Source organism: Sarcophilus harrisii, chromosome 4 (genome assembly GCF_902635505.1).
Source record: "Sarcophilus harrisii chromosome 4, mSarHar1.11, whole genome shotgun sequence".
NCBI classification, from domain to species: Eukaryota; Metazoa; Chordata; class Mammalia; order Dasyuromorphia; family Dasyuridae; genus Sarcophilus; species Sarcophilus harrisii.
In genome coordinates this window covers 251,503,014-251,526,095 of record NC_045429.1, presented here as the reverse complement: position 1 = coordinate 251,526,095, position 23,082 = coordinate 251,503,014, and the positions used below count along the sequence as shown (strand labels likewise).

At 35.2% G+C, this 23,082-nt stretch overlaps 1 protein-coding gene across 6 annotated transcripts in view; it reads right to left on the bottom strand.

Annotated features, from left to right (window-relative positions):
* Nucleotides 1-23,082, bottom strand: part of RAB23 (RAB23, member RAS oncogene family) — a 46,111-nt gene that overhangs the window by 4,423 nt on the left and 18,606 nt on the right. For all 6 annotated transcript variants that reach the window (XM_003769179.4, XM_023503061.2, XM_023503064.2 and 3 more), the window contains 3 exons: nucleotides 9,538-9,694; nucleotides 5,744-5,826; nucleotides 388-480 (listed from right to left, as the gene is read on the bottom strand). In XM_003769179.4, the coding sequence (XP_003769227.1) occupies nucleotides 388-480; nucleotides 5,744-5,826; nucleotides 9,538-9,694 (333 nt within the window). The remainder of the gene's footprint in view (nucleotides 1-387; nucleotides 481-5,743; nucleotides 5,827-9,537; nucleotides 9,695-23,082) is intronic.

The following is a 23,082-nucleotide window of genomic DNA, read 5'->3' as shown; positions in this document are numbered from 1 at the left end:
TATAACATGTAAATGATAGGAAATTGAGGGGGAATAAACTGAAGGAAAAAATTCAAGTGGCCTAACTTCTGCTGTCTTAGATAAAATATCTTTAAAATGGGATAGTCAGCAAAGTTCTTTCCTTTAAAAACACAATTAGTATTTTTAAAATTTAAGCTATTTCACACACCTCTACTAATCTTCACATTTATAATGTGTTAAGAAATTAGAATCAGGCAATCTATACCTTTATCTTATATTTAAACATCACTAAGTTTGTGCTTTCCTATTCACATTTTGCAAAGGGAAAATGAACACATTTTTTAAAAATAGATAAATGTTACTTTAAGTGAGAAATAACAGGATGGAAAATGTTATCAAATCTAATATTTTATGTTTAGCACTTACCAATTTTATTACTACTTGTATGCATTAATTCTGGATCTTCAGCTATTTGTTGTTTGAGTTTCTGAAGATATTTTTCTGCTAAATATTTAAAAACTAAAATAAAAACAGTTCAGTCAATAATATTGTGTGAATAAAATAGTTCACATTTACAATAATGATAGTGTTATAAATGTGGTTAGGGGTCCAAAATCCCCCCAAAATGAGGAAACATTTCCAGAGTGAGTCAAAGAGCATTTATACATTCCTATGGCTTTGTCCTTTTGGTGGAGGAGTGCACTGGTACAGAAGCAAGAGCATCCTTTTATTAATAAAACCCCACCCAGTCTCCTCCCTGGAGGTCCCAACTGATTTATATTCTGCTAATTAACAGCACGTCTCTTTCTGCCTTCTTGCCCTCTTAAATATGTTCCTCTTCCCTTGTTATGCATCCCATGTTCAAAGATGACAGAAAATTCCTCTTATAGTGTGTGTTGGTTAATATGCAATTAGCATGCTCATTCCCCATTTGTCTTTGCCAGGTCATTGACCCCAACTAGTCTGAGCCAGATGGGGATCTATACTAAGACTGTGGTTAAGAAGGATACATGGACCCATTTCTGACTCCTGGATTCAGCTTAGCAACTTTGTTAATTACTTTTAGAATTCTAGTTCCCCGTGGAAAACAAATTGTTTTCATCTATCATAATAGTATAGTCAGCAGTGCTGTAGTTATAGGAAAAGGGGCACATCAATTCACTTTTGGTGAAGCTGTGAATAGGTCCAACGATTGTGGAAAGCAATTTGGAATTACACAAAAAGAATAAAATAGCCATATAATTTGACCAAGTGGTGGCATTATTAGATAGTATTTTATAGTTTAGTTGTGTCTGACTTTTCATAACCCTTTGGACCATATTGTCCATGTGGTTTCCTTGGCAAAGATAAGAGAATGGGTTGCCATTTCCTTCTTGAGTAGATTAAATGAAATTGGTAGAGTGACTTGCCAGGATTATATAGCTATAGCATGTGTCTGATATTGAATTTGATTCAGATCTTCCTGACTTCACACCCAGCATTCTATCGCTGAACAATCTAGCTATCTATATCAAGGACATTAATGACAAAAAGACCAGATACATACCAAAATATTTATAGTGGCACTTTTTGTGTAGTAAAGAACTAGAAATAAAGTAAATGCCCACTTGATAAAATTAGAGAATAGATTCAAAAATGTGTCCACAAATGCAATGGATTATTATTATGGTAAAAGAAATTATTAATGTAATGAATGCAGAGAAGCAGGTTAAGACGCTGTCATATAAAAATATATACTTAATGACAACAAACCAATGCTCAAAAATTAAAATGACCAGACTTGATCTCAAAAAAGAGATTTAAGAAGGCATTTTCCTGCTCTCCCCAACTTCTTTGCAGAAGCATGGTATGAGTGTGAAACATTATATGTCAACTGTGTGACTGTGATAAAGTCATCTAAGCTTTCACTGCTCTGGGCAACAAAGGCTATATATAAGTCACAGACAAGGTGCTAAATCTGCAATTATAGTTCCTCAAGAGACATCCTTAGATCAATGGAATCCTTGGGCCTTACAGGCAGGCTGGTGACACAGTGGACAAAGAACTGCGCCTTAAGTCTGGAAGACTGAATTCAGACATATATATGTCTGAGCCTTAGATAGTATATAGTTATATGACTCATGGCAAGTCATTTAACCTGTCTGCCTCAGTTTCCTCAAATGTAAAATGGGGAAAATAACAGTAACTTCCTCCTAAGGTGGTTGTAAGAATCAAATGATAGAATAATTGTAAAGCACTTAATACAATGTCTAGCATATAGTAATTGCCTCCTTCTTATCTCTATTTCTTGACATATGTAGTAAAGTGGACAAAACACTCGACCTAGAGTCAAGAAAATCTGGGTATTTCAAAATCCTCTCTTTAACACTGAGCAAGGTAGTTCAATGCTGCTTTTTTATATGTAAAATGAAGGGACTGGATTTTTGAGGTGCCTTTCAGCTTTAAGTATATGATAACTTACTGAATTAAAACTCTGTCAATATGAATCTACACTTAATATTAAGTGAGTAACTGCTTTGCCTGGGTAAAATTACCTCTGGAGATCCTCGAAGAAAGTGAGTCCAGAAGAGGTTGCTAACCATCACTAAAATCAAAATTAGATAGCAAATTTTAAGGGTTCTTAATTATTTCCCGATGTTCCTAAATACTTTCATTACTTTAAAATCAAAAGGTCCCTAATTATGCCTATCTGTATGGAGTGATGGCAAATGGAGAGAAGTATCAAGGAAAAGAGGGTAACAATATCAAAGGCTACAGAGAAGTCAAGAAGGATAAGGATTGAGAAAAGGTCCTTAGATTTGGAAATTACAAGATCACTGGAAATTTTGTAGAGAACAATTTCTGATGATGAGATTATTAGCCAGACTGTAGAGTTAAGAAAAAAGCGGGAAGAAAGGAAGTAAAGGTTCCTATTGCAGATGACCCACTCAAGGAATTTAGCCACAAAAGGGAGAAGAGATATGAGACAATAGCTAGAGGGAATGGATGATATAGATGGAACATTTTTTTGAAGCTGGAGTTGACATGGGCATATTTGTAAGCAGTAAAAAGCAGCCAATAAACAGTAGAGATTGAAAAAAAATGAGATGAGATGACAGAGAAGACAGTCTGCTAGAGATGGAATGGAAAAAGATCATTTGTCCAAGTAAAGGAATAAGTATATCTTAGCAAGGAGAAGGGCCAATTTTTCATGTGAAATGGGATAAAAGAAGAGAGATGTAGACGGCATCTGGGTGATGTGAGATGAGGGGGAGGACAGAAAAGGAAGCTCTTGAAGAAAGAATCAAGATGTACATTAAGTGTCCTAATAGAAAGATAAGAGTTGAGAAAGAGAGAAAGACTATGAATCAGGTATTAAACTCTGAGGAATGAGGAAGAAAGTCATAGATATTAGCAGACAACAGCTATTTTGATTTTGTTTGAGTGATAGATCGAGTGAACCTCAAACAAGGGAAGGTTACTGAGTGATGACGATAAAAGCAGCTCAAAGTAGCATTGGGGAGCCAGGACTATTCCAATTTCCTCACTTCAAACAATGAGTCAGAAAGAATGAAAGTTTAGATTGTGCTAAAAGTTGAAGACTTGTAATCAGAGGTGGCAAGGTATCAAAATTGAAAGGAGTGGGAATGGAAAAAATTTAAGATGAAAGCAAATTTATTGTCTATACAGGAGTCGTCATAGAAGCATTGTAGAAGGGGAGGGTGACTTTAGAGTGGGAGTTGGGATAAGAGGCAATGGATGACAGAATACAAAATGATGAGGTGGGTATGACTCAGATTTGGGGGGGCAGAGTTTGTTAATTATTGAGGAATGAGTTCAGGTAGGTTTTCATTATTCATAGAGGTTTCAGAGTGAACTTCTCTTAGGGGTTTAGGCAGGTTAGCCAAGAGGACACGTGCTGGGATCCGAAGGAGAACCGTATTTTTAAAGCCTTCCACAACTTAGCTCCAATCTACTTTTCTGTTACTCACTATCCCACTTTATGAACTCAAAAAAATCCAGTCAAATTGACCTTTTTTTCCTATTTCTTATATAGTTCCTTTGCCTCCATGCTTTTAGAGGATTCCATATCTTAAAACCTCTCAATTCTTTGAAAACTTAATTCAAGCACTACCTTACATATGAGTCTTTCCTCCTCACCAGTTTTTTAGAACTTAGCCCCTCACCTCCACATAAACCGAACCAATCTGCCTTAGGAAGGAGTAAAAACTTCTGAGTTAGGAAGATCTGGGTTCAAAATCCTAACTTTTACACAAATTCGGCAAATCACTTAACCTCTAGGTGCCCCAGGTAACTCACTAAAAGTATTAACTGCAGGGAAGGTGCTAACCTATATTAGCCGAAGGATTTTCCTCATCAGAAATCACAGATTTGATTTAAAAAATATTTTGCATATACTTTATATGTATTACAAGTTTTTCCCTAAATAAAATATAATCTCCTTAAGGAGCAGGGGCTATTTCATTTTTAGGCATCCCCAGTGCCTATGATGTAGTAGGAATTAATAAATGCTTGTTGATTAATAACTTAAACTAACTTAACTAACCTCCAGGAAGCCAATTTTCCAGCTTCAGTAATCTTGTAGCAATTTATTTTGTACTTTTCTAATGTATTTTTCATTTTATAGTGTGTATTATAGCTATAGATATATCTATTTATGGCTAATCCTTTTCCTAGACTAAGCTCATTGAAAGCAGGAACCATGTCTCTGTATTTCATTATCTAATAGAGTCCTTTATATATTAGTCTTTTAATAAATGCTTATTGCAGCATATTTTTAATTGTATAACCAACCACTGCTTGATAAACTTAGGATATAAATTTAATTTCAAAATGGACAAAATATGGTTTCTAACCATCTCTCCCACTCTTCCCAATCTGCATCAAACTAAATATCAGTTGGGATAGTTAACCTAGAGTAATTAGGGGTGTGGTGGGATAGAATAGGACTTGAAGGGATGGAAGGATATTAATTTTATGTCTTGAAATATTTATAGCTAAGGTATATAAAACATCTATATATCACTTCGAATCTTTTCATAATTACACTGATTAGAGCAGAAAGTGACATACATTTAATCCATTTCTTCAAGTATTTACATAACTGATATTTAGATTCTAAAAATGGATTCAGTCATAGATATTTGCTTTAATTATGTGAAAACTTTCCAGACTGAAGATTACATCTAGCCTAGAAAGTTAATAACAAAGTGATGGGCAAGTTCAGGAATACACAATGAATCCACTATATTAATTCTATTACTTTTCTTGAATGCCATTTACTTGTAAGAAGTAGTTGTGGCAGTCTATAACCAGGCGGCCCATTTATAACTTTATGCTAGAATTTAAAACAATTCAGTAATCTTTGGTACAAAAGATTAAGACACATTTCGGGAAGAAATATACTTTATATATACTGCAATATGTATTTATATTATTAATCTACCACTGATTAAAAGAACCAACATTAGTTTTCAAATGTTGTTTAATGATGTATGCTATATACTAGTTACATTATTAGGGAGAAAATGTTGCATACTTATTAAATAGGGAAATAAAAACAACATCTATTTCTGCTAAATAAACACCAAAAACAAAAAACAAAACAAAACAAAAAACCTTATTAGATTGATAAGACTACATAAATAAAACATTTCATATTCAACAATAATGATATTATAGTTCATGAGAGGGGGATATAGAAAGACAGGTACATTAATGAATAGTGACAGGAAGAATAAAACAACATTAACGCACTTAAGTGTTTTAGAAAGCAATTTACCTTCAGTTACATTTAAGTCCTCTTTCACTGAAGCTCTGTAGAATCTTAACTTTAATTTTTTTGCCAATGCCTCAGCTTCTTCACTGTACAAAAATTCAGAAAAAAAAATGCTTATTTTCTAATATGATTGAATTATCATAAAATTTATTTTTATTGTTGTTTAGTCATGTCCATCCATTCGTGGCATCATTTGGGGGGTTTTCTTGGCAAAGATACTAGAGTGGTTTGCCACTTCCTTCTCCAGCTCATTTTACAAGAAAGAAAACTGAGACAAACAGGGGTAAGTGACTTGCCCAGGGACACACAGCTACTAAGAGTGTAAAGATAAATTTGAATCTGGGTCTTCCTAATTTTATTCCTAGTATTTTATCCATCGCACCACCTGGCTATCTTATTAAATTTATGCAACTTGCTGAATATAACTTGGGAAAAATGACCAGACTAAAATCTTGTTTTATTTGTCAGATTTTAAAAGTTTAATTTTTAAAACACACTTAAATGAAACTGATATAATAGAACTGTGTCTCCCTGATCTTTGTGGAGGGTATGACACCTGGCCTGGGGAAATTCCTAAAAATGATCCCCACCCACCTGAATCTCCCAGCTCTGAGAAAACTACCTGGTTCTCAGGAGAATCTCCCACTTCTCAATTGATCTGGGAAACAATCACCACTTTTATTGCTTTGGAAACTAGCCCCTAATCACTTCCTAGTTCCAAACTATAGAAGGCTATTAAAAAAACAAGATTCTGTACCCAAATCTTTACCATCTTCCTATTCAGGAAGCAGGCTGCTGAGGAAATAGTTTCTCAATGAAAATAAATCCAATTTTTGCCAAAAAACCTCGCTTGAAGATCAGGACTGTGAATTCTTTCACAAAAACCTGTGACACCAGCTGGGGGACCTCCATCACTGTTAGGATATCTCTCACCCCTCAACAAAACAAATTGATTAATTACACTTTTAGTGGTGGGAATAGGAGATGATAATTAGAACAATTTTTTTTTTTTTTTTTTTTACTAACACCATTCTTTACTCTTTGCTAGCCCTAAACAAAATTTTATGTATAACTCACCAATCTCCACAACAATTCTACAAAGCCATCACTCTGTCTATAACTCTAAAGTCATTTTAGGTGGTAAGGTTCTACTTCTTTTTATATGAGACTCTCAGTAGCAAATCTTTGCACTCTGAAAAAAAGGGCAACTGTTGTGCTGGTTCCCTTTTATTGTCCTGACTCAGTTTCCCTAATTGTCCTGTTTCCTTAAATTGCCCTGAGTCAGTTTCCCCGAATTATTCTGCCTCAGTTCCTAACTGTTCTGCTCAATCCTGCAACACCACCCTTCCCTCCTAATCATCATGATCCAGATAAGGAGAAAGACTTTCTATCTTAAGACATTATCAAAATGTCTGATGCCTCTCCCCATCCCAATTTATCAGAATGTCCTATGCCTCCCTCCACCCAGTCAGAACTGAATTGATAATCTGTTCCCAGCTCTCAGTGCTCTGACTCCTTCCCTGCCTTGGTCCACTCCTGTAGCTGAGCCATGTGTATATATACTTCATGGGAAGCACACATTAGTTGCTGGATGCTTTTGGATATCAATCCTGGGGGCAGCATACCCCCAGCACAATCTCTCCCTTTCAAATAAAATATTAAAAACTCTCTACTCTCTATCTTGCCTCAGTTTCTCCAGCATTACACAACAAACTAAACTGAAAGTTTCAGGCACAATTCTTTCTTATACAGATTCTGGCTACAAATTAGCATTGCTTGGGGAAAGGCAAAGTCTGCATCTTCATTATTGCAATGTACATAGATATTTCCAATTTTCATTTCACCAGGAACAGTTTTAAACAAAGCAAAACCAAGATTTATCAAAGTTATAACTTATCATAATTAAGTTATATTCTGCAAATCAATAAGCAAATCAAGCTGATTGCCAAATTCTATTTGGAATCTAAATTTCATACTTCTAAATTGCACAGAAAAATAGATGCATTACAAAAAACCCCCAAACAATGAAATCTTGATATTTATATAAGGCTTTAAGATTTTCAAGGTGCATTCAATATACTATTTTATTTGATTCTCAAAACAACTCTTATGAGGAAAGTCCTAAAGGTATTGAAGCGGGTTGTGGTCCCTTTAAGAAACTAGTCCTTTCAGATTGATTTATTCCTTTCTGATTCCCAACCCCTCCTAGCTGATGCATTATCAATTCAAGAAGCTAGAACCTTTGATTCACAAATCCTGGCCAAAAGCACCCTTTTGAATTCCAATAGGCTTGTTCCAGTCCCCACCAGATCTGAGCCAACTTGGGACTCCACCCACGGATCCCTTTAGCTAAATCTCTCATTATAAAAGAACCAAGTTGGAATCCTCTCTTTGCAGAGGTTCCAAACATGCCAGCCTTACACCTGGCATGCCAAGGGTCTCTGCTCACTAGAATACCATTTCCGGTGCCTTCACCTATTTCCTTAACTAGACTTTAACCTTACTTCCAATACCCATGATAAACCTCTTTTATCAATCTAGGTTTTTGGGTCTGTAAATTGCTTTATAGGGGACTCTTGCGCTGCCACTAGACCTCATTTAATTCCCTATTCTTGCGCCAAATCCAAAGGGGTTGCAGAGGAGCTCCATTTGACTCCCTGAACCTGCCACTAGACCTCAATTTCATTTGGGTACCCCAAATCTATACCTCATCAGTATATGTATTATCCAGCTAAGGAAACTGAGGTCCAAGATAAAATGATATGGTAACACATTTAGTAAGTATATTTAATTTAAAGCAGAATTTGATTTTTCCCCTACTAAACCATACTGCCTCTCATTTTCTTACCAAATACCATAAACAATAAGTGACTACTCTTGAGAATTAAAAATATTTGAAATAAGTTAATATTTCAACATCTAGTAAAAGTATTTATAGGATCTGTGGTACCTAAAATGTCTTTAACCAGTGAATGCTGCATAATTATAATGAAAAAGCATTATCCAGAAGAATTGAGAAAATTGCTTTCCTCTTTCTTCCTCATAGAAGTGAGCACGATGGGTGTAAAACTGTCATGTACTCTCAGATGGTGATGGGTTGATTAATTTTGCTGAGCTTTTTCTCCCACTCGGATTATTAGTTATAAGGTAATTGCAAACTGGATAGAGGAGGATCTTATGATCAAAAAAATATTTTTTAAAATGTCTCAAACTGAGGATATTAATCATATTACCTTGCCTATTGGCAAACAATGCTTTACAAATCTTAAAGTACAATATAAAAGCCTTCTTTTATTGAAGGGTCAAAATCTTGCATTTCCATTTAGCTACTCAGCTTGACTTGGACTCCATATGGACTCCACAGAACTACTCTTGTGCTGGTGCGCTTATTCCTAGCTCCCTTTGGTTATCTTCCTCTACTAGACTGTAAACTCCTTGAGGGCAGGGACTAGCTTTTTCTTACTTGTATGCACAGTACCTGACACTTGGTAGGCACTATAGAAATGCTTATTGAATCAAAACTGAATTGAATATAAATGTAAGGTAGTACAACTACATGAATTCCCACAAATAGAAAAAATAAAAAGGATTTAACATCTGAATACTAGAAGACTTCATATACTGAAGTCCCATTTTAAATGCAACATTAACATTTCCATGCAAATCATTTACAAGAACAATCCACATTAATTTCTTATATAATTTATCTTTAAAAGCAGCTTTCCTAAAATTTATAAGCCAAAGTTATACCAAACTTAATTAATGCTTGTAAAATTAAAAGAAGGCAGCCATCTTACTTCTTTATACAAGAATCATCCAAGAGGTCAATCTTGTTTTGTACAAGTACTGTTGGTATATCTCCAACTTCAGTTACTACTTTTTCTCTCCAACTGGAAATTGCTTCAAAAGATTCCCTGTCTATAGTAGAAAACACAAGTACACAAGCTTGGGCTCCTACAAACACAAAAAAACAGAAATTGTTATTAAAATTAATAAAATCATCATTGGAAAAGGGGATTTTATTTCACTTGTACTTAAGTCTACTTATTTTAAAATTTCAAGTAGGTTATGCTTTTACTGGAATTGTTCAACACCATCCCTGGAATGCTACAGAGAGCACAATTCTGCTAGGCTGGGCACATTTTTCGAATGCCAAATGTAGAGTTGCCAAAAAAAATTATTTTACGGAGAACTCACACAGGGCAAAAGTTTACAAGGCAGTCAGAAAAAGAGATATAAAAACACTCTCAGGATCGCTCTTTAAGAACTTTAGAATTGAATGTTATGACATGGGAAACACGGGCACAGGACAGCCTAGCATAGTGTACCCTCATCAGAGAAGATGCTATTTATACTCTATAAGCAAAGCAGAACTGAATTAGCCCAAAAGAAACATGAAATGTACAAAATTAGAGAAACTATTCCAAAAGTTCATAAAGCCTATTTATGTCCAACTTGTGTATTGGTCTAATCAGACAGTCAGATATACTGTAATTCAACTCTAACATAGTGATATCATTTTGGTCATCCTCTTTGAGTACATAGGACAACAAGCAATCAACATTCTACCTAAGAATCCTGAATTCCAATTTGAGAATTATACTATGGAAAAATATTAAAATGATCTAATTAGTCTAGATTACATATTTGTATCTGCTCACTTCTTCACTTAAAAAAAAAAGTACCTCCCACCTGGGCAGTCTACCTCCAGGGAAAAGAAAGTTTCATAATTGAAGCTGCCATTTCCAATAGAATGGACAACTGCAGCTATGCAAGAAGAGAGAAATATTCCACTTGTAAAGCAAACTAATATATCTAGTAATCAAGACATTTTCTCACAATCACTTCAAGCTTCTTATTCTTCCAAAACTTAAATCTATTTACTATACTACAGAAAAGGGGAGTAGAGTTTCATTAGAGAAAAAAATGTAGAAAGGAAAGGGTAATAAAAGGAATAAATCTATAGAAATAGAAGCTTTAGCAGTGAAACCATTACTTACTACAATGGAGGGTTGAATGGTTGTCAAGGAAAAATGAGGAAATTATGCAGAGAAAAAAGTGTTCCCACAAAATCAGGAGAAATACATGTAACAAAATTAGCACAAGCAGGTAATTTTTGAAAACGTACTGTAAACAAATTAAAAATTGCCATGTTTGCAGAAGTTAAGGGAAGATTCAAAATATAAACCAATAAATTTCCATTTCAATACACATTGTGTTCAGAGTTATCTTTTCTTTGCTTCTTTATAGGTTGTCTTATTCTCTGCTGTGCACTTTCTATTTTATTTTTTTTCCTCCTCCTCCCCCATTAAGTCTACAATTAAGCAAAAATATATGAGTGTATGTAAATATGTATGTACACAAAAATATATATAAGTATATACATATACACACATAGATATCTATAATCATACACATATACACATTCATATGCATATATATATATATATATATATATATATAAAACCCATACTATGCTTGTTTGTCCTGTTTCTCTGAAGGTAGATAACAGCTTCCAAGTTTTTCCTTATTTTTCTAACTTCACCAACTTATTTTCTTCTATACCACAGCAATATTCCAACCTTATACTGTCTAGTTATTTTAAATAGTCTAACACAATATTGATTAATATGACTGAATTCAATGCAGTTTCCCAATCTTTCTCTTTTAATTAAATCTAGGTTAGGTTTAATTTTGTTTTGAAATCATGACGACTACCCTCTGCTTCTTTTTTTATGTAATAAATTCTACTCCTCATCTATATTTTATGTATTTCTCTTTATTTCCTATCCCTCCTGATTCCTCCACTTTATTTCTGTTCACCATCTTGCCCTCCTATTTCTTAACTTTCCTCAACCTACTCCCATCTCACCAGGATCCCTCATTTATCCTCTTCCCCAACCCTTACCCTTACCCTCTTGTTTCTATCTGAATTTAGAAGACTTTTATAGGTTTCCAAACATAAAAGTTGTTTCCTATTTATCCCACTCCCATTAATCTACACACCTTATCTCATTCCCCTTCTATATACTCCCAATCTATTCCTCCTTCATTCTTATTTCTTTATAAACTTAGAAGACTTTTATTCTTTTCTAAATGAATATGATTTTTCTCTTCCCTTATCTTTTCCCTACCCCTTTATTTTTTTCTGAATTCAGAACACTTTTATACCCTTATAGATATATTTGCATTGTTCTCTCTCTTCAACCATTACCAAGGAGAGCAGTGTTCCAGAACTACCAGACCACCTCTGCCTTCTAATTCCTGCATCAATTCTTCCTCTTGAACTTCATTTACATAAGATAATTGCTTTTATCTTTTCTGAAACCATGAGAGCATAGTTTTGCTTTTTGAAATAACATTATACTGAGCTCTACCCCAATCTTTTTCGAACTATGCAATTATTGATGACAATCTTAGACATACAGTTTATATTTCCATGTATAAAAAATAAAGCTTGTCCTAATTGAGTCTCTTACAATTAGTTTTTGATGTTTATCTTATATTTCTCTTGGATCTTGTATGTCAAATTTTCTATTAAGTTCAGGTCATTTCGTAACAAAATCCTGAAAATCTAGCAATTCAATGAATATCTATTTTTTTTCCTTCAAGTTTATGTTTAACTTTGCTGGGTATTTTTGGCTTCAAACCCAGTTTTTTACTCTAAATAGTGTTCCAAGATCTGTAGTCTTTAAATGTAGCCACTGCTAAGTCTTGTGTGATTCTAACATGGCTCTGCTGTATTTTAATTGTTTGGTTTTTTTCTTTGTTATTTATATTTTCTCACCAACCTGGGAGTTTTGGAATTTGGCTAAGATAGTCCCATAGTTCTCGGTGTAGGATCTCTTTCGGGTGGTGATGGGTAGATTTTGTTCTATTTCTACTTTCCCTTTTCCCTTCTTGTTCTACTATTTCAAGACAATTTTCTTTTAATTATTTCTTATATTATTATATCAAGACACTTTTTCAGAGCATAGCTTTCAGATATAGCCAGATTGCCCTTTATTCTTATGTTTTCTCTTTTTGATCTGTTCTCCAGATCGGTTATTTTCCTTATGAAATGTTCACTTTTCTCTTCTATTCTTTCATTCTTTAATTTTTGTTTTATTATTTCTTAGTCTCTTACAACTTCACTGGCTTCCTCTTGCTCAATTCTAATTTTCAAAAACTTGCTTTCTTCCTAAGATTCTGGATCTCCAGGGGCAATTAGATGGCACAGTGGATAGATAGAATACCAGCCCTGGAATCAGAAGGACCTGAGTTCAAATTAGATCTCAGATATTTAACATTTTCTAGCTGTATGACTCTAGGCAAGTTACTTAATCCCAATTGCCTCACTAAAAATAAACAATAACAACAAAAAAATAAAACTGCATCTCCTTTTCCAGTAAATTTTCTAATCATAATCTTGTTTTTCTTCAATTGTCCTTTCTTTAAAAAAAAAAAAAAAAAAAAAAAACACACTTCTTCCATCTCTCTTTTTAAAAGCTTATAAATTCTTTTAGGACATGTAACTAATTTAAATTCAGTAAACCAACTACTTAGCTGTTTTTAGGAAAGAGTTATGTTTATACATAAACAGCTACTATAATTAAATGTCACATACATAATATGGATTGTCAGTATATCATTTCTTTTATGTCATAAGGCCACAACAGGTCAGATAATTCGTCCTATTTCCATAGAAGTATGCACATATTCTATGACTGTAGAAAGATATTTCAGCTAATATTAAAATCACTAGGTAGGCTTCTTCAATTGCCCTAAAAGTATGATTAGTTACTTAGAAACAGAAAAATTACTAAAGTTCAACAAACAGTAAATACAATCGAAAAAATAAGCCAAAAAATACTAAACCCTAACAAATAGGCAATTAAATTCCTAAAAGCTCAAGATGTATATTTAATAACTATGGCCAAAAACAAGGAAGAGGAGATAGGAACAGGAAGACCTGATATTTTATGGATAACTTCCTCCACCATTTCAAGTCAGAACAATCTGTCTTTAACTTAGTTGGTTCAAGTACTAAGAGGCCTTGCTCAAAATTACACAGCTAGTCTATATTGGAGGTAGGACTTTGCTAAGTCAAAAGCAATATATACATGTTAGCTACTACTATGAATTGTATACTGTTTAAATTATTACACAGCATGAAAAACTTTTCAAAAAACAAACCCACACTAAATACTAGAATCTCACCACAATACTCTCTCAAATTATATGGAATTAAATAATAACAAAGGATTCATCTTGTATCCCAACAAAGTGATTTGATTTCCAAAGATATCAGAAAAAAAATTAGTTTTAATGTTATCGAGAAAGAAATACAAGGGAAAAACTGTTGATTTGGCAATAAGATCTAGCCTTTTGTCCCCAGTTTTGTTGGGTCCCCAAAATTATGTACTTGCACAATTTTCTTTTCTCTACATTGCTTTTGTGGTATTTCTTTCTTTCTTTCTTTTTTTGAACCAAAAAAGGGAGAGATTATTTTATTCCTGCATACATAAAAAAGACTAAACAAAACAATTCACAGGGTTGCATTAACAGAATCAGATTTAGTAACTTAAAATGATCAGTACAGTCTATTAAATGGGTTATATTTAACCTTCATCAAAACATAAAGTAGTTTATAGGATGAATTTTGGCAGTTCTTAAATGTATAAACACACAATGCATAAACACTTTGTCCTGAAAATAAGCAATGTGTTTACTGAATTCATGATTCATCTTTAAATGATTTATGAATGCCTATTGAAAATAACTAGTTGTTTGGTCTTTATTTCTCATTAGCAAAATGAAGAAGTCTGGTTCTGATAATCATCCAAGTCCTTTAGAGTTTTGAAGTTTTGTCAACCACCTAAAATAATCTCCTGTAACTTAGAAGAGTCAACGATGGAGAATAACGTGCACCACGTAGGGAAATGAAAATCATAGCAGACCAATAACTTCTTACTGGAATAAAGTAAAAATGAAAACAAGAGATGTAATACTCTGAAATGATTTTTATAGTCCCACTTTTTTCCTTCCACATGAACTCAAGTGAGAAAATGATAAATTTGATATCAATATTTTTATAAAAAACATTTTCTTCATCAATGACATATGTAGATTATTTTTCTCTAAAACTGTTACTTATGTTATTGATGTCTTTTATTTTTGTATCACATTTATTTCTGAGAATATATTATTGTCGAAAAGGTTGACACAAATAATATTCTATATCAGGCCACAAAGTATATATGGTAAAGGGGATTTTCTAAAGTTGGTGGAACATTTCAGCAGATGTTCCTTTTTACAGATGATATTGTATGGATTACATCCAGCCCCAGAATATTATAAAGCTTCCTAAGAGTTTTAACAACTCAAAAAGAATTGAACCTAATGATCCACACAGAAAAAGCTATTGAGGAATGACTTTTGTTCAAGCTTTGATATAAGCCGCATACGAAGAGATCATTTTTCCCATCTTGTTTTGATGTACAATGTAGATGGAACAACACTAAGCTTAGTCCAGAATTGAACAGGAAGATGACAGTCTAGATTACATTTAGAAAATTATGCAATACTTTCAATGACACCAAGCTTCTCCATGAAACTGAAATCCATCTCTTTAGCATAAATATCCTTAAGAGTTACATTCTTAAAGGGTTCAATCATGTCTGACTCTTTATGATCCCTTTTGCAGGGTTTTTTTTTGGCAGAGGTACTGGAGAGGTCTGTAATTCCTTGTTCAGTTCAATTTTACAAATGATGAAACTGAGGCAAACAGATTAAGTGACTTGCCCAAGGTGACAAAACTGTCTGAGATTGGATTTGAAGTCATGAACATGAGTCTTTATGTCTTCAAGTCCAGTGTTTTATCTGTTGTGCCATCTAGCTGCTCTTAAAAGATATTATCAAATCAAAAATCCAAAGAATCAAAACTGAAAGTCAACAACAACACAATAAAGAAAAATAGATGTATAACTTAGAGAAAAGACTGTGAGAACTGAGTGTGGATCACAACATACATTTTTACTTCTTTTGTTGTTGTTTGCTTGAATTTTATTTTTGTTCTCATTTTTTTCCTTTTTGATATGATTCTTCTTGTGTAGCAAGATAATTATATAAATATGTATGCTTATATTGGATTTACATATATTTTTACCATGTTTAACATATATTGGATTACTTGCCATCTAGGATAGGGAGTGGGGGGAAGAAGGAAAATTGAAACACACAGGTTTTGCAAGGGTCAATGGTGAAAAATTATCCTTGTATGTTTTGAAAATAAAAAGCTTCAATAAAATTAAAAAAAAAAAAAAGACAAATAGGTGTGTACAGACATATATCAATGAGACTTGGTAATAATATATATAATTATATATATATAGTATATATTATATTATATAAAAACATATATACAAATATATAAATATAAATATGTATCATATATAAATAAATAATATATTATATGTAATATATAATATATAAACAAATATATAATATATAAAATAATACATGGAACATATATATCATGTATATTACATATATTATATATTATATTACATATAACATATAATTATAATATATAATATACATATATAATTATAATAATCTTACATAGTATTAAAGCCTACAACTTTTTTTCCCCCAATTTTAAGTTTATTTCTAGCTTCTATGAGAGATTATAGTAGAAGAAGCAGAGCAAGAGAATTATGGCAAATTGAAGTAGACTAGGGAGGAGAACTTGAAAAGGTCTCAAGAACAAGAAGAAGATAGTAGAAAAGACACAGTAAATAAGAAAAGGAAAATGAAGAGGATAAAACAAACTGGTAGGAGAGAAAAAAGGCTGAAAGGGAGGTAGGTGTGGATGTAGAATTGTTATTGAGACTAAGGTGAGTAGATCTATCAAGTCCAGTAAAGTATTAATTAGCTTAAAAAGTCTTAACAAGATATATAGGATTGAGATGTAAATACTCAAAAGTAGGCTTTTTTTTTTAAGCAGAAAATTTCAATCATCACAGAGAAAAGGAGAAATTATATAGTGCCTTCAATCAAATGTCCAGTATTTATATTTCTGCCACAGTCAATTGACTATTTCAAGTGCAGGATGATCTTCCTGGAGAAGATTCAGGAGGGCTCAGAGTTAAACTTCAGATTATCTGAGAGAAGGTTTTGTAAAGCAAAGAGAAATGAAGCTTTAATATATCAAAGGGGATCTGAGACTGAGCAGAGAGTATTATACAGAAAAAGCAAAGAACAGCTATATAATAATTAGAGCTTATAAAAAAATTTAAGACTATCTGAAGAGGAAGAAACTAGATGCTCTGAATAGGAAGCACCTGTTTGTACTGCAATAATTATCCAAGACAGCTGGCAAACATTTAGAAAGAAATGGTGATTACAAAGAGCCAGCACACCTTCATCAAAAATGGGCTATGACAGTCTACACCAATTTTCTTTTTTGACAAGATTAGTAAACTAGTAGACAAGAATGCAGTGAATATAGTTTGCCTAGATGTTAGCCAAGCTTTTGCTAAGCATATCATACTATTACTGTGGACAAAATGGAGATATATGTCTTAGACAACAATAGAATTTGGATGGATTCAAAAGGGAGTAAGTGATAGAACTCAAAAAGAAATTGTTAATGGTTAAATGTCAACTTATTGGAGGTCTCAAAAGGAGTACCCTCAGTTATCTATGCTTGACCCTATGCTTTTTTAAAGCACCCATACATGACTTGGATAAAGCTCAGTAAATTCTAAGATACCAGTTTTGATAGGGGATCCCCATACTGTCTCTCTTCTACTTGGGGGGGGGGGGGGGGAAGGGAATGAGGTAGAGACTCCTTGATGGAGAGATTTTCCTTGAACCCTTCCCTTTGCAAAAGACCTGCCCCAGGGAATCAAGACAAATAGTTTCATTCAGTTATCTTGGAGGAGGCCTGCACCCCCCCCCCCCCCCCCCCCCATTGATAACACTCACTACTGATTACACCCTTTATTGAGTTGGAGATTAGTCCAGAGACACTCATTAAAATTTCTATTCAATTCGCTTGAATGTCTGTCCAATTTCAACTCAAACTGTCCCCAGCCTCTAGCCAAAGTTTCAATTATAAAAAGGGGCAACCAGGCTCAACTTTTTGCAGAGAGGCCAAAGGACCTCTCTTGGCATAGCTGCCTGCAAGGACACTCTGCCTCCTGAGAGAGGATTCTCTTTTCAGCATTAATCCCTCTTTATCTCATCTATTTCCTACCAGAACCACACCCCTCTTTGCCTCTCAGTCAGGATTTCTCTGCTAGGAACTTTATCTCTCTCTGCCAGACCTTTATTTCTCTATCAGGACCTTGCTACTAAGGAAGTTGGCCTTCCTAACAAAGGCTGGCTTCTCAGTTCCAACAATAAGCTTCTTTTACCAGTTTAACTTTTCAGGTTTGAAAACTCTTTTACAAAGGACCTGTGCTGACCAGAAGGGAGTTCCCACAACTCTGTGCTCTGTGCCAAACCTCACCATTTTTGGTTCCCTGACTGACAGAAAATCCCGGACAAGGTAAAAAACCTTCACACACACACCCCCATTCCATAGTGGACACCCAAACACCCGGATAGGCTTGGGTCATTGGGAGCCCCAGGCTCAAGCAAAATTCTTGGGAGGGACATTCTATTGGAATTTCTGTGTTCTGACAAAAGGAGCATTTTGTGGCTTTCCATTTCTAGACACTGGCTAGAGAAGAGAGAGGTGCTATAGAATTTGGGGAAAACTAAGACTTTTTCTTGTCAAAAATGAGACAGAACACCCCTGCTTCTAAAAAAAATCCTTCCTTGAGCAGAGACATATACAGCTTGAGAAAAATCCCCAAACTGGAAAACTTAAGACTGATTAGATTTGCTGGAAGGGAATCAGACTCCTACCCAGCCCTACTAGAGACAAAAGAGCCTTCCTTTGCATCTCAATGCACTTCCCTAAATCCCTTTCAGAGAATCTCCCCCAGACCAAGGGAAAACTTGGCTATTCTGGACCTCAACTCTTTGAGGGGTCCCAGGCCAACATTTGGGGGATAAATGGAGGAGAAACTAGATAAATGGAGGGAAACTAGAGAAGCCAAATTTGAGCCCTCAAGTTTCTCCCACTCAGTCGTTACAAACAGTTGTTGGTTGGCTCTTTAATTCTCTCTCACCTGAACTAAAACCTGGGACTCCCAGTTCTTTTCTTCTCCTCAGGACAACTTCTGCCTCCACCCAGAGCAGAAGTGCCTCTTTCAATGCAAATCCCTTCCAAACAGGTTCATGCTCTAGGTGTCATAGAAACTGTCTGAGGAGACTCCAGTTCCTGTCCCGAGTTCGAGCAGGAGGAATACTGGAGGGACAACAGCCCAACACCTAGTGGCTGCTTGGTACAGGGGTCAAACCGCCCCTTCCCCCCTCCACACATCCCGAGCTCTGGCAGGAATTTGGGGCTTGGTACAAGTTCCCCCTTGTCCACCAGGACAGCTAGATAACTGGTGGCTGGTGATGGGAGGGGTTTCTCCTTCACTCTCAATCTGGCCTTCTGGTCTTTCCTACCCTTCCCCCACAGAGTGGGGATAGTAGGGGGTGGGGCTCAAGACCTGTCTTAAGATCTTTATTCTGCCTGGCCAGCTTGGTGATTTAATGGTGAGACCCAACTCTTTTCTCAGACCCCCGAGATACTATTTTTTTTAAAGCACAAACTTTTAGACAGTTGAAAAAATTGTAGAAGTTTAACTGCATTCTTATATTGATGTGCAGCCCTGACAGGCAGGGCCACATTCACTCTCCAGAGTCTGGAGGTCCTTAAACTTCTTAAATAGGGGGCCAGTTCACTGTCCCTCAGACTGTTGGAGGGCCGGACTATAGTAAAAACAAAAACTTTGTTTTGTGAGCCTTTAAATAAAAAAACTTCATAGCTGGGTGAGGAGGATAAACGTCCTCAGCTGCCGAATCTAGCCCGAGAGCCCTAGTTTGAGGACCCCCTGCTCCAGACCCTCAAAGCACCTGTGTACTTTGCTAGTTTAGCCATTCTGCCTTAGAACGGCGGCTGCCTTTAATTGAAAAGGCTTTTATCTGAAGAGGCCTCAAAACTAATTTAGGGACAGCCATTAGAGGTTTTAACTCCCCACCAGGCAAAGGACAACAGTAGCTGGGTAGGCAACCTAATAGATATTAGGGTCTCCGACCTGACTCTCTGGGTTTGTCACACCCTTAATCCTGCCACCCTGTTCTCCCTATTCTCCACCAAACCAGGAGAAATTAACTTTCCTGAAAATGGGGATACAAAGGCAGTTTATTCTGTGGTGACTCTAGCTGGCAACCTAGAGGCTAAATCATTGCCTCTTGGGACCTCTGCCCTAACCAGAACTTTAGAACTGGGGAAGGGAATGGGAGTAGACACTTATACTGACTCCAAATATGCTTTTCATATTTTGCGCGTTCATGGGCGTCTCTGGAAAGGGGATTCCAAACAGCAGTTTTTGCTAACACCCCCTAAAGCCTCAGGGCACTTGCTAAAGCCTGCCTAAGCTCCTGGCAGGGAGATAAACTGACTAGCTTTTTCAAAGTACTCCTGTGAATACTCTGGAGAAAGGAGGGTAAAATGGACCTGGAGTCCTCCTTTCCCTCACTTTCACTCTCCTACCTTTTTCTCATTCTAAACATAAGAGCTTTTTGCTCCTACCATATTCTCTCCTACTTTTCTTGATTGGTATTCTATACCCCCTGCCAGCAATTAACTCCTTAGCATACTTAACTCCTTAACTACCTTCAGCTGGGGACCGCTGTGGGCAGGTGGAGCATTTGGTATTGTTAGGTAGGCTATCAGCATTCTTAAAAGCAGCCCAAAGACTGGATCTGATGCATTTTCTGCAAAAAGGCCTCACTTCCAAATCATCTCAACCCTGGATGACACCCCACTTTTAATCTCCTGAGATCTGTTTTCTCTAGTTGGAGATTAGTCTAGGACCATTCAATTAGAAAATTTCAGTCTGATTTCAACTCAGACTACACCCAGTCCCTAGCCAAATCTCATATTATAAAAAGGGGCAACTCGGCTCAACTCCTTGCAGAGAGGACCTAAAAGCAGGAATCATGCCAGCTCTTCTTTATCTCTCACCTATTTCCCTAACAGGGCCACACCTCTCTTTACCTTTCTGTCTGGATTCCTCTACTATGAACTTTCTCTCTCTGCCAGGACTCCTCTGCTAGACTTTTACTTTTCTGTTGGGATCTTGCCACTAAGGAAGTCGGCCTTTTAGCAAAAGTTGACTTCCCAGTGCCAATAAACTTCTTTTTGTCGGTCTAATTTTTGGGGTTTGTAAATTCATTTACAAACTACCTGCACGGAGCAGAAGGGGGTTCTCTCTCTCTGCCCTGTGCAACTTTAGCTCCTCAACTTTAGCTAACAAATTGATGATACCAGGATCTAAAAGATTAGTGAACTGGGTTGAACCTATTAAGATGAAATTCAGTAAGGATGGGGGAATCTTTTTAAAGACTATAACATGGAAATTCCTAGAAGACTCCTCTCTCGCACAAATACCAACATATATCTAAAAGAAAAATCAATTTAACAAACACCAGATGAAACAAAGGAAACAGCAGTAAACTCCACCATTCAGTACAGGACTTAATACATAGATAATTAGAAGCTTGAAGGCATTTAAGGATAATAATGTGTGAATCAGAAGCCAGCCCAAATTCTGGTTTAAAAAAAAAAAAAAAAAAAAAGTCTGAAGCTAGTTGGAGCTGTTAACAGCGACCCATAAAGAGAGATCCAAAGTCAGCTTAATTTCATAAAGACTGGTCTGAAGCCAGTCCAATCTCTAGGACTTTAGCCCTGTATTCTGATGGCAGCATTAAGAGACAAAGCCATGTCTTAAAGCATTCAAGAATAATAATAGGAGGCAAGGCCAGTTCAACAATGAAGTATACTATGAGGAGCCTTCCAAGAGGTCCAAGATTGTAACAGTTTCTAATCTTAGATCAGACTGGATCTGCAATGAACCAGTGTAAAAGGGAGGCAGACAGCAGGAAATCAAATAGAAGATGGAGCCAAGAAAGAGTGAATATCCGGAACTGTACCAATACCCAATAGAAGGAATAGGACTAAACAGAATCCACCTGTCCCATTCAAGACTATATAAGAAGGAGGTAAAATCCAGCTCTAGAATTAAGTCCCAATTCAAAAACAAGAGGCTGAATAGAAGGAAGAGGGAGAGAAAGAGGGGGAGAGAGGGAGAGGGAGAGGGAAAGAGAAGGAGAGAGAGAGAAACTTCAAAAGGTAAACATTTGAGTAAGAAGGGATTAAATGATGATGAAGTCCTTAGATTTTATTAGTAAGAGAAAAGATAAGTATTTTTTTTGAAATGACTGCTTTCAGAGGTCACAGAAGAAAAAAAAATAAAAGATCTGATGATTAATTTTGTTTCTTTTTGTTGATTTTAAGAGAAAAGAGGAAAAAAAGAATATAGTAGGGAAGAAAAGAAGAAAACTTTTATCTCATAACTAAGGTGCCCAAGAAAAGTATAAACGTGTTCAAGTGGGAAACTAATGAATCTCCACTCTTTATCTGAACTGGGCAAAGGAGAATTTGGTTTAGAAACAAAGAGCTGATTAGAAAAGGAATAGTCACCAGCTTCCAAACTTTAACTCTGTAGGGTGGATCGATCATCACAAAAGAGAAATCAAGAGTAGAAAAAGTATGAAAAAAATGATGAAAACAAGGATAAAGTAATGGGATGACTTTTAAAGTGGAGGATTATGACAGTAAAAACCACAATTAACAATGTATCAATGAATATGAATGGGATAAATTCTTCTATAAAACAATAAATATTAGGATGAATTAGAAGAATTCAACAACAAAATGTTAACAAGAAACACATTTGAAATATTAAAAAATCAAATAATTAAAATGAAGGACTAGGAAGAATATATTTTATCTCAAATGAATTCTAAAAAGCATAGGTAGCAAGACAGTAGTAAACAAAACAAAAAGATATGGACTAAAAGATAAGCCTGAAAAAAACATTATATTTAAAATGCCACAAATAATGAAATGATACTAATGATTTATAGTACCAACTGGCATTGTTATGCCACTAAGGATCTGAAGAAAAAGCTAAATGAAATACTCTTTTCAGAACTAGATAAATCTAACAAAAAAAGACAACAAAAAGTTAAGGACACAAAGAGAATTTTATTTAAAATTAGATCAGATGGATCTCCGGTAATTGTTGAATGAGAATCAATAATAACATATACAATACACACACACATTTCTTGTATTATGTATGTATGCATGGCATATTTACAAAAACTGACTATATATGAAAGCATAAAAG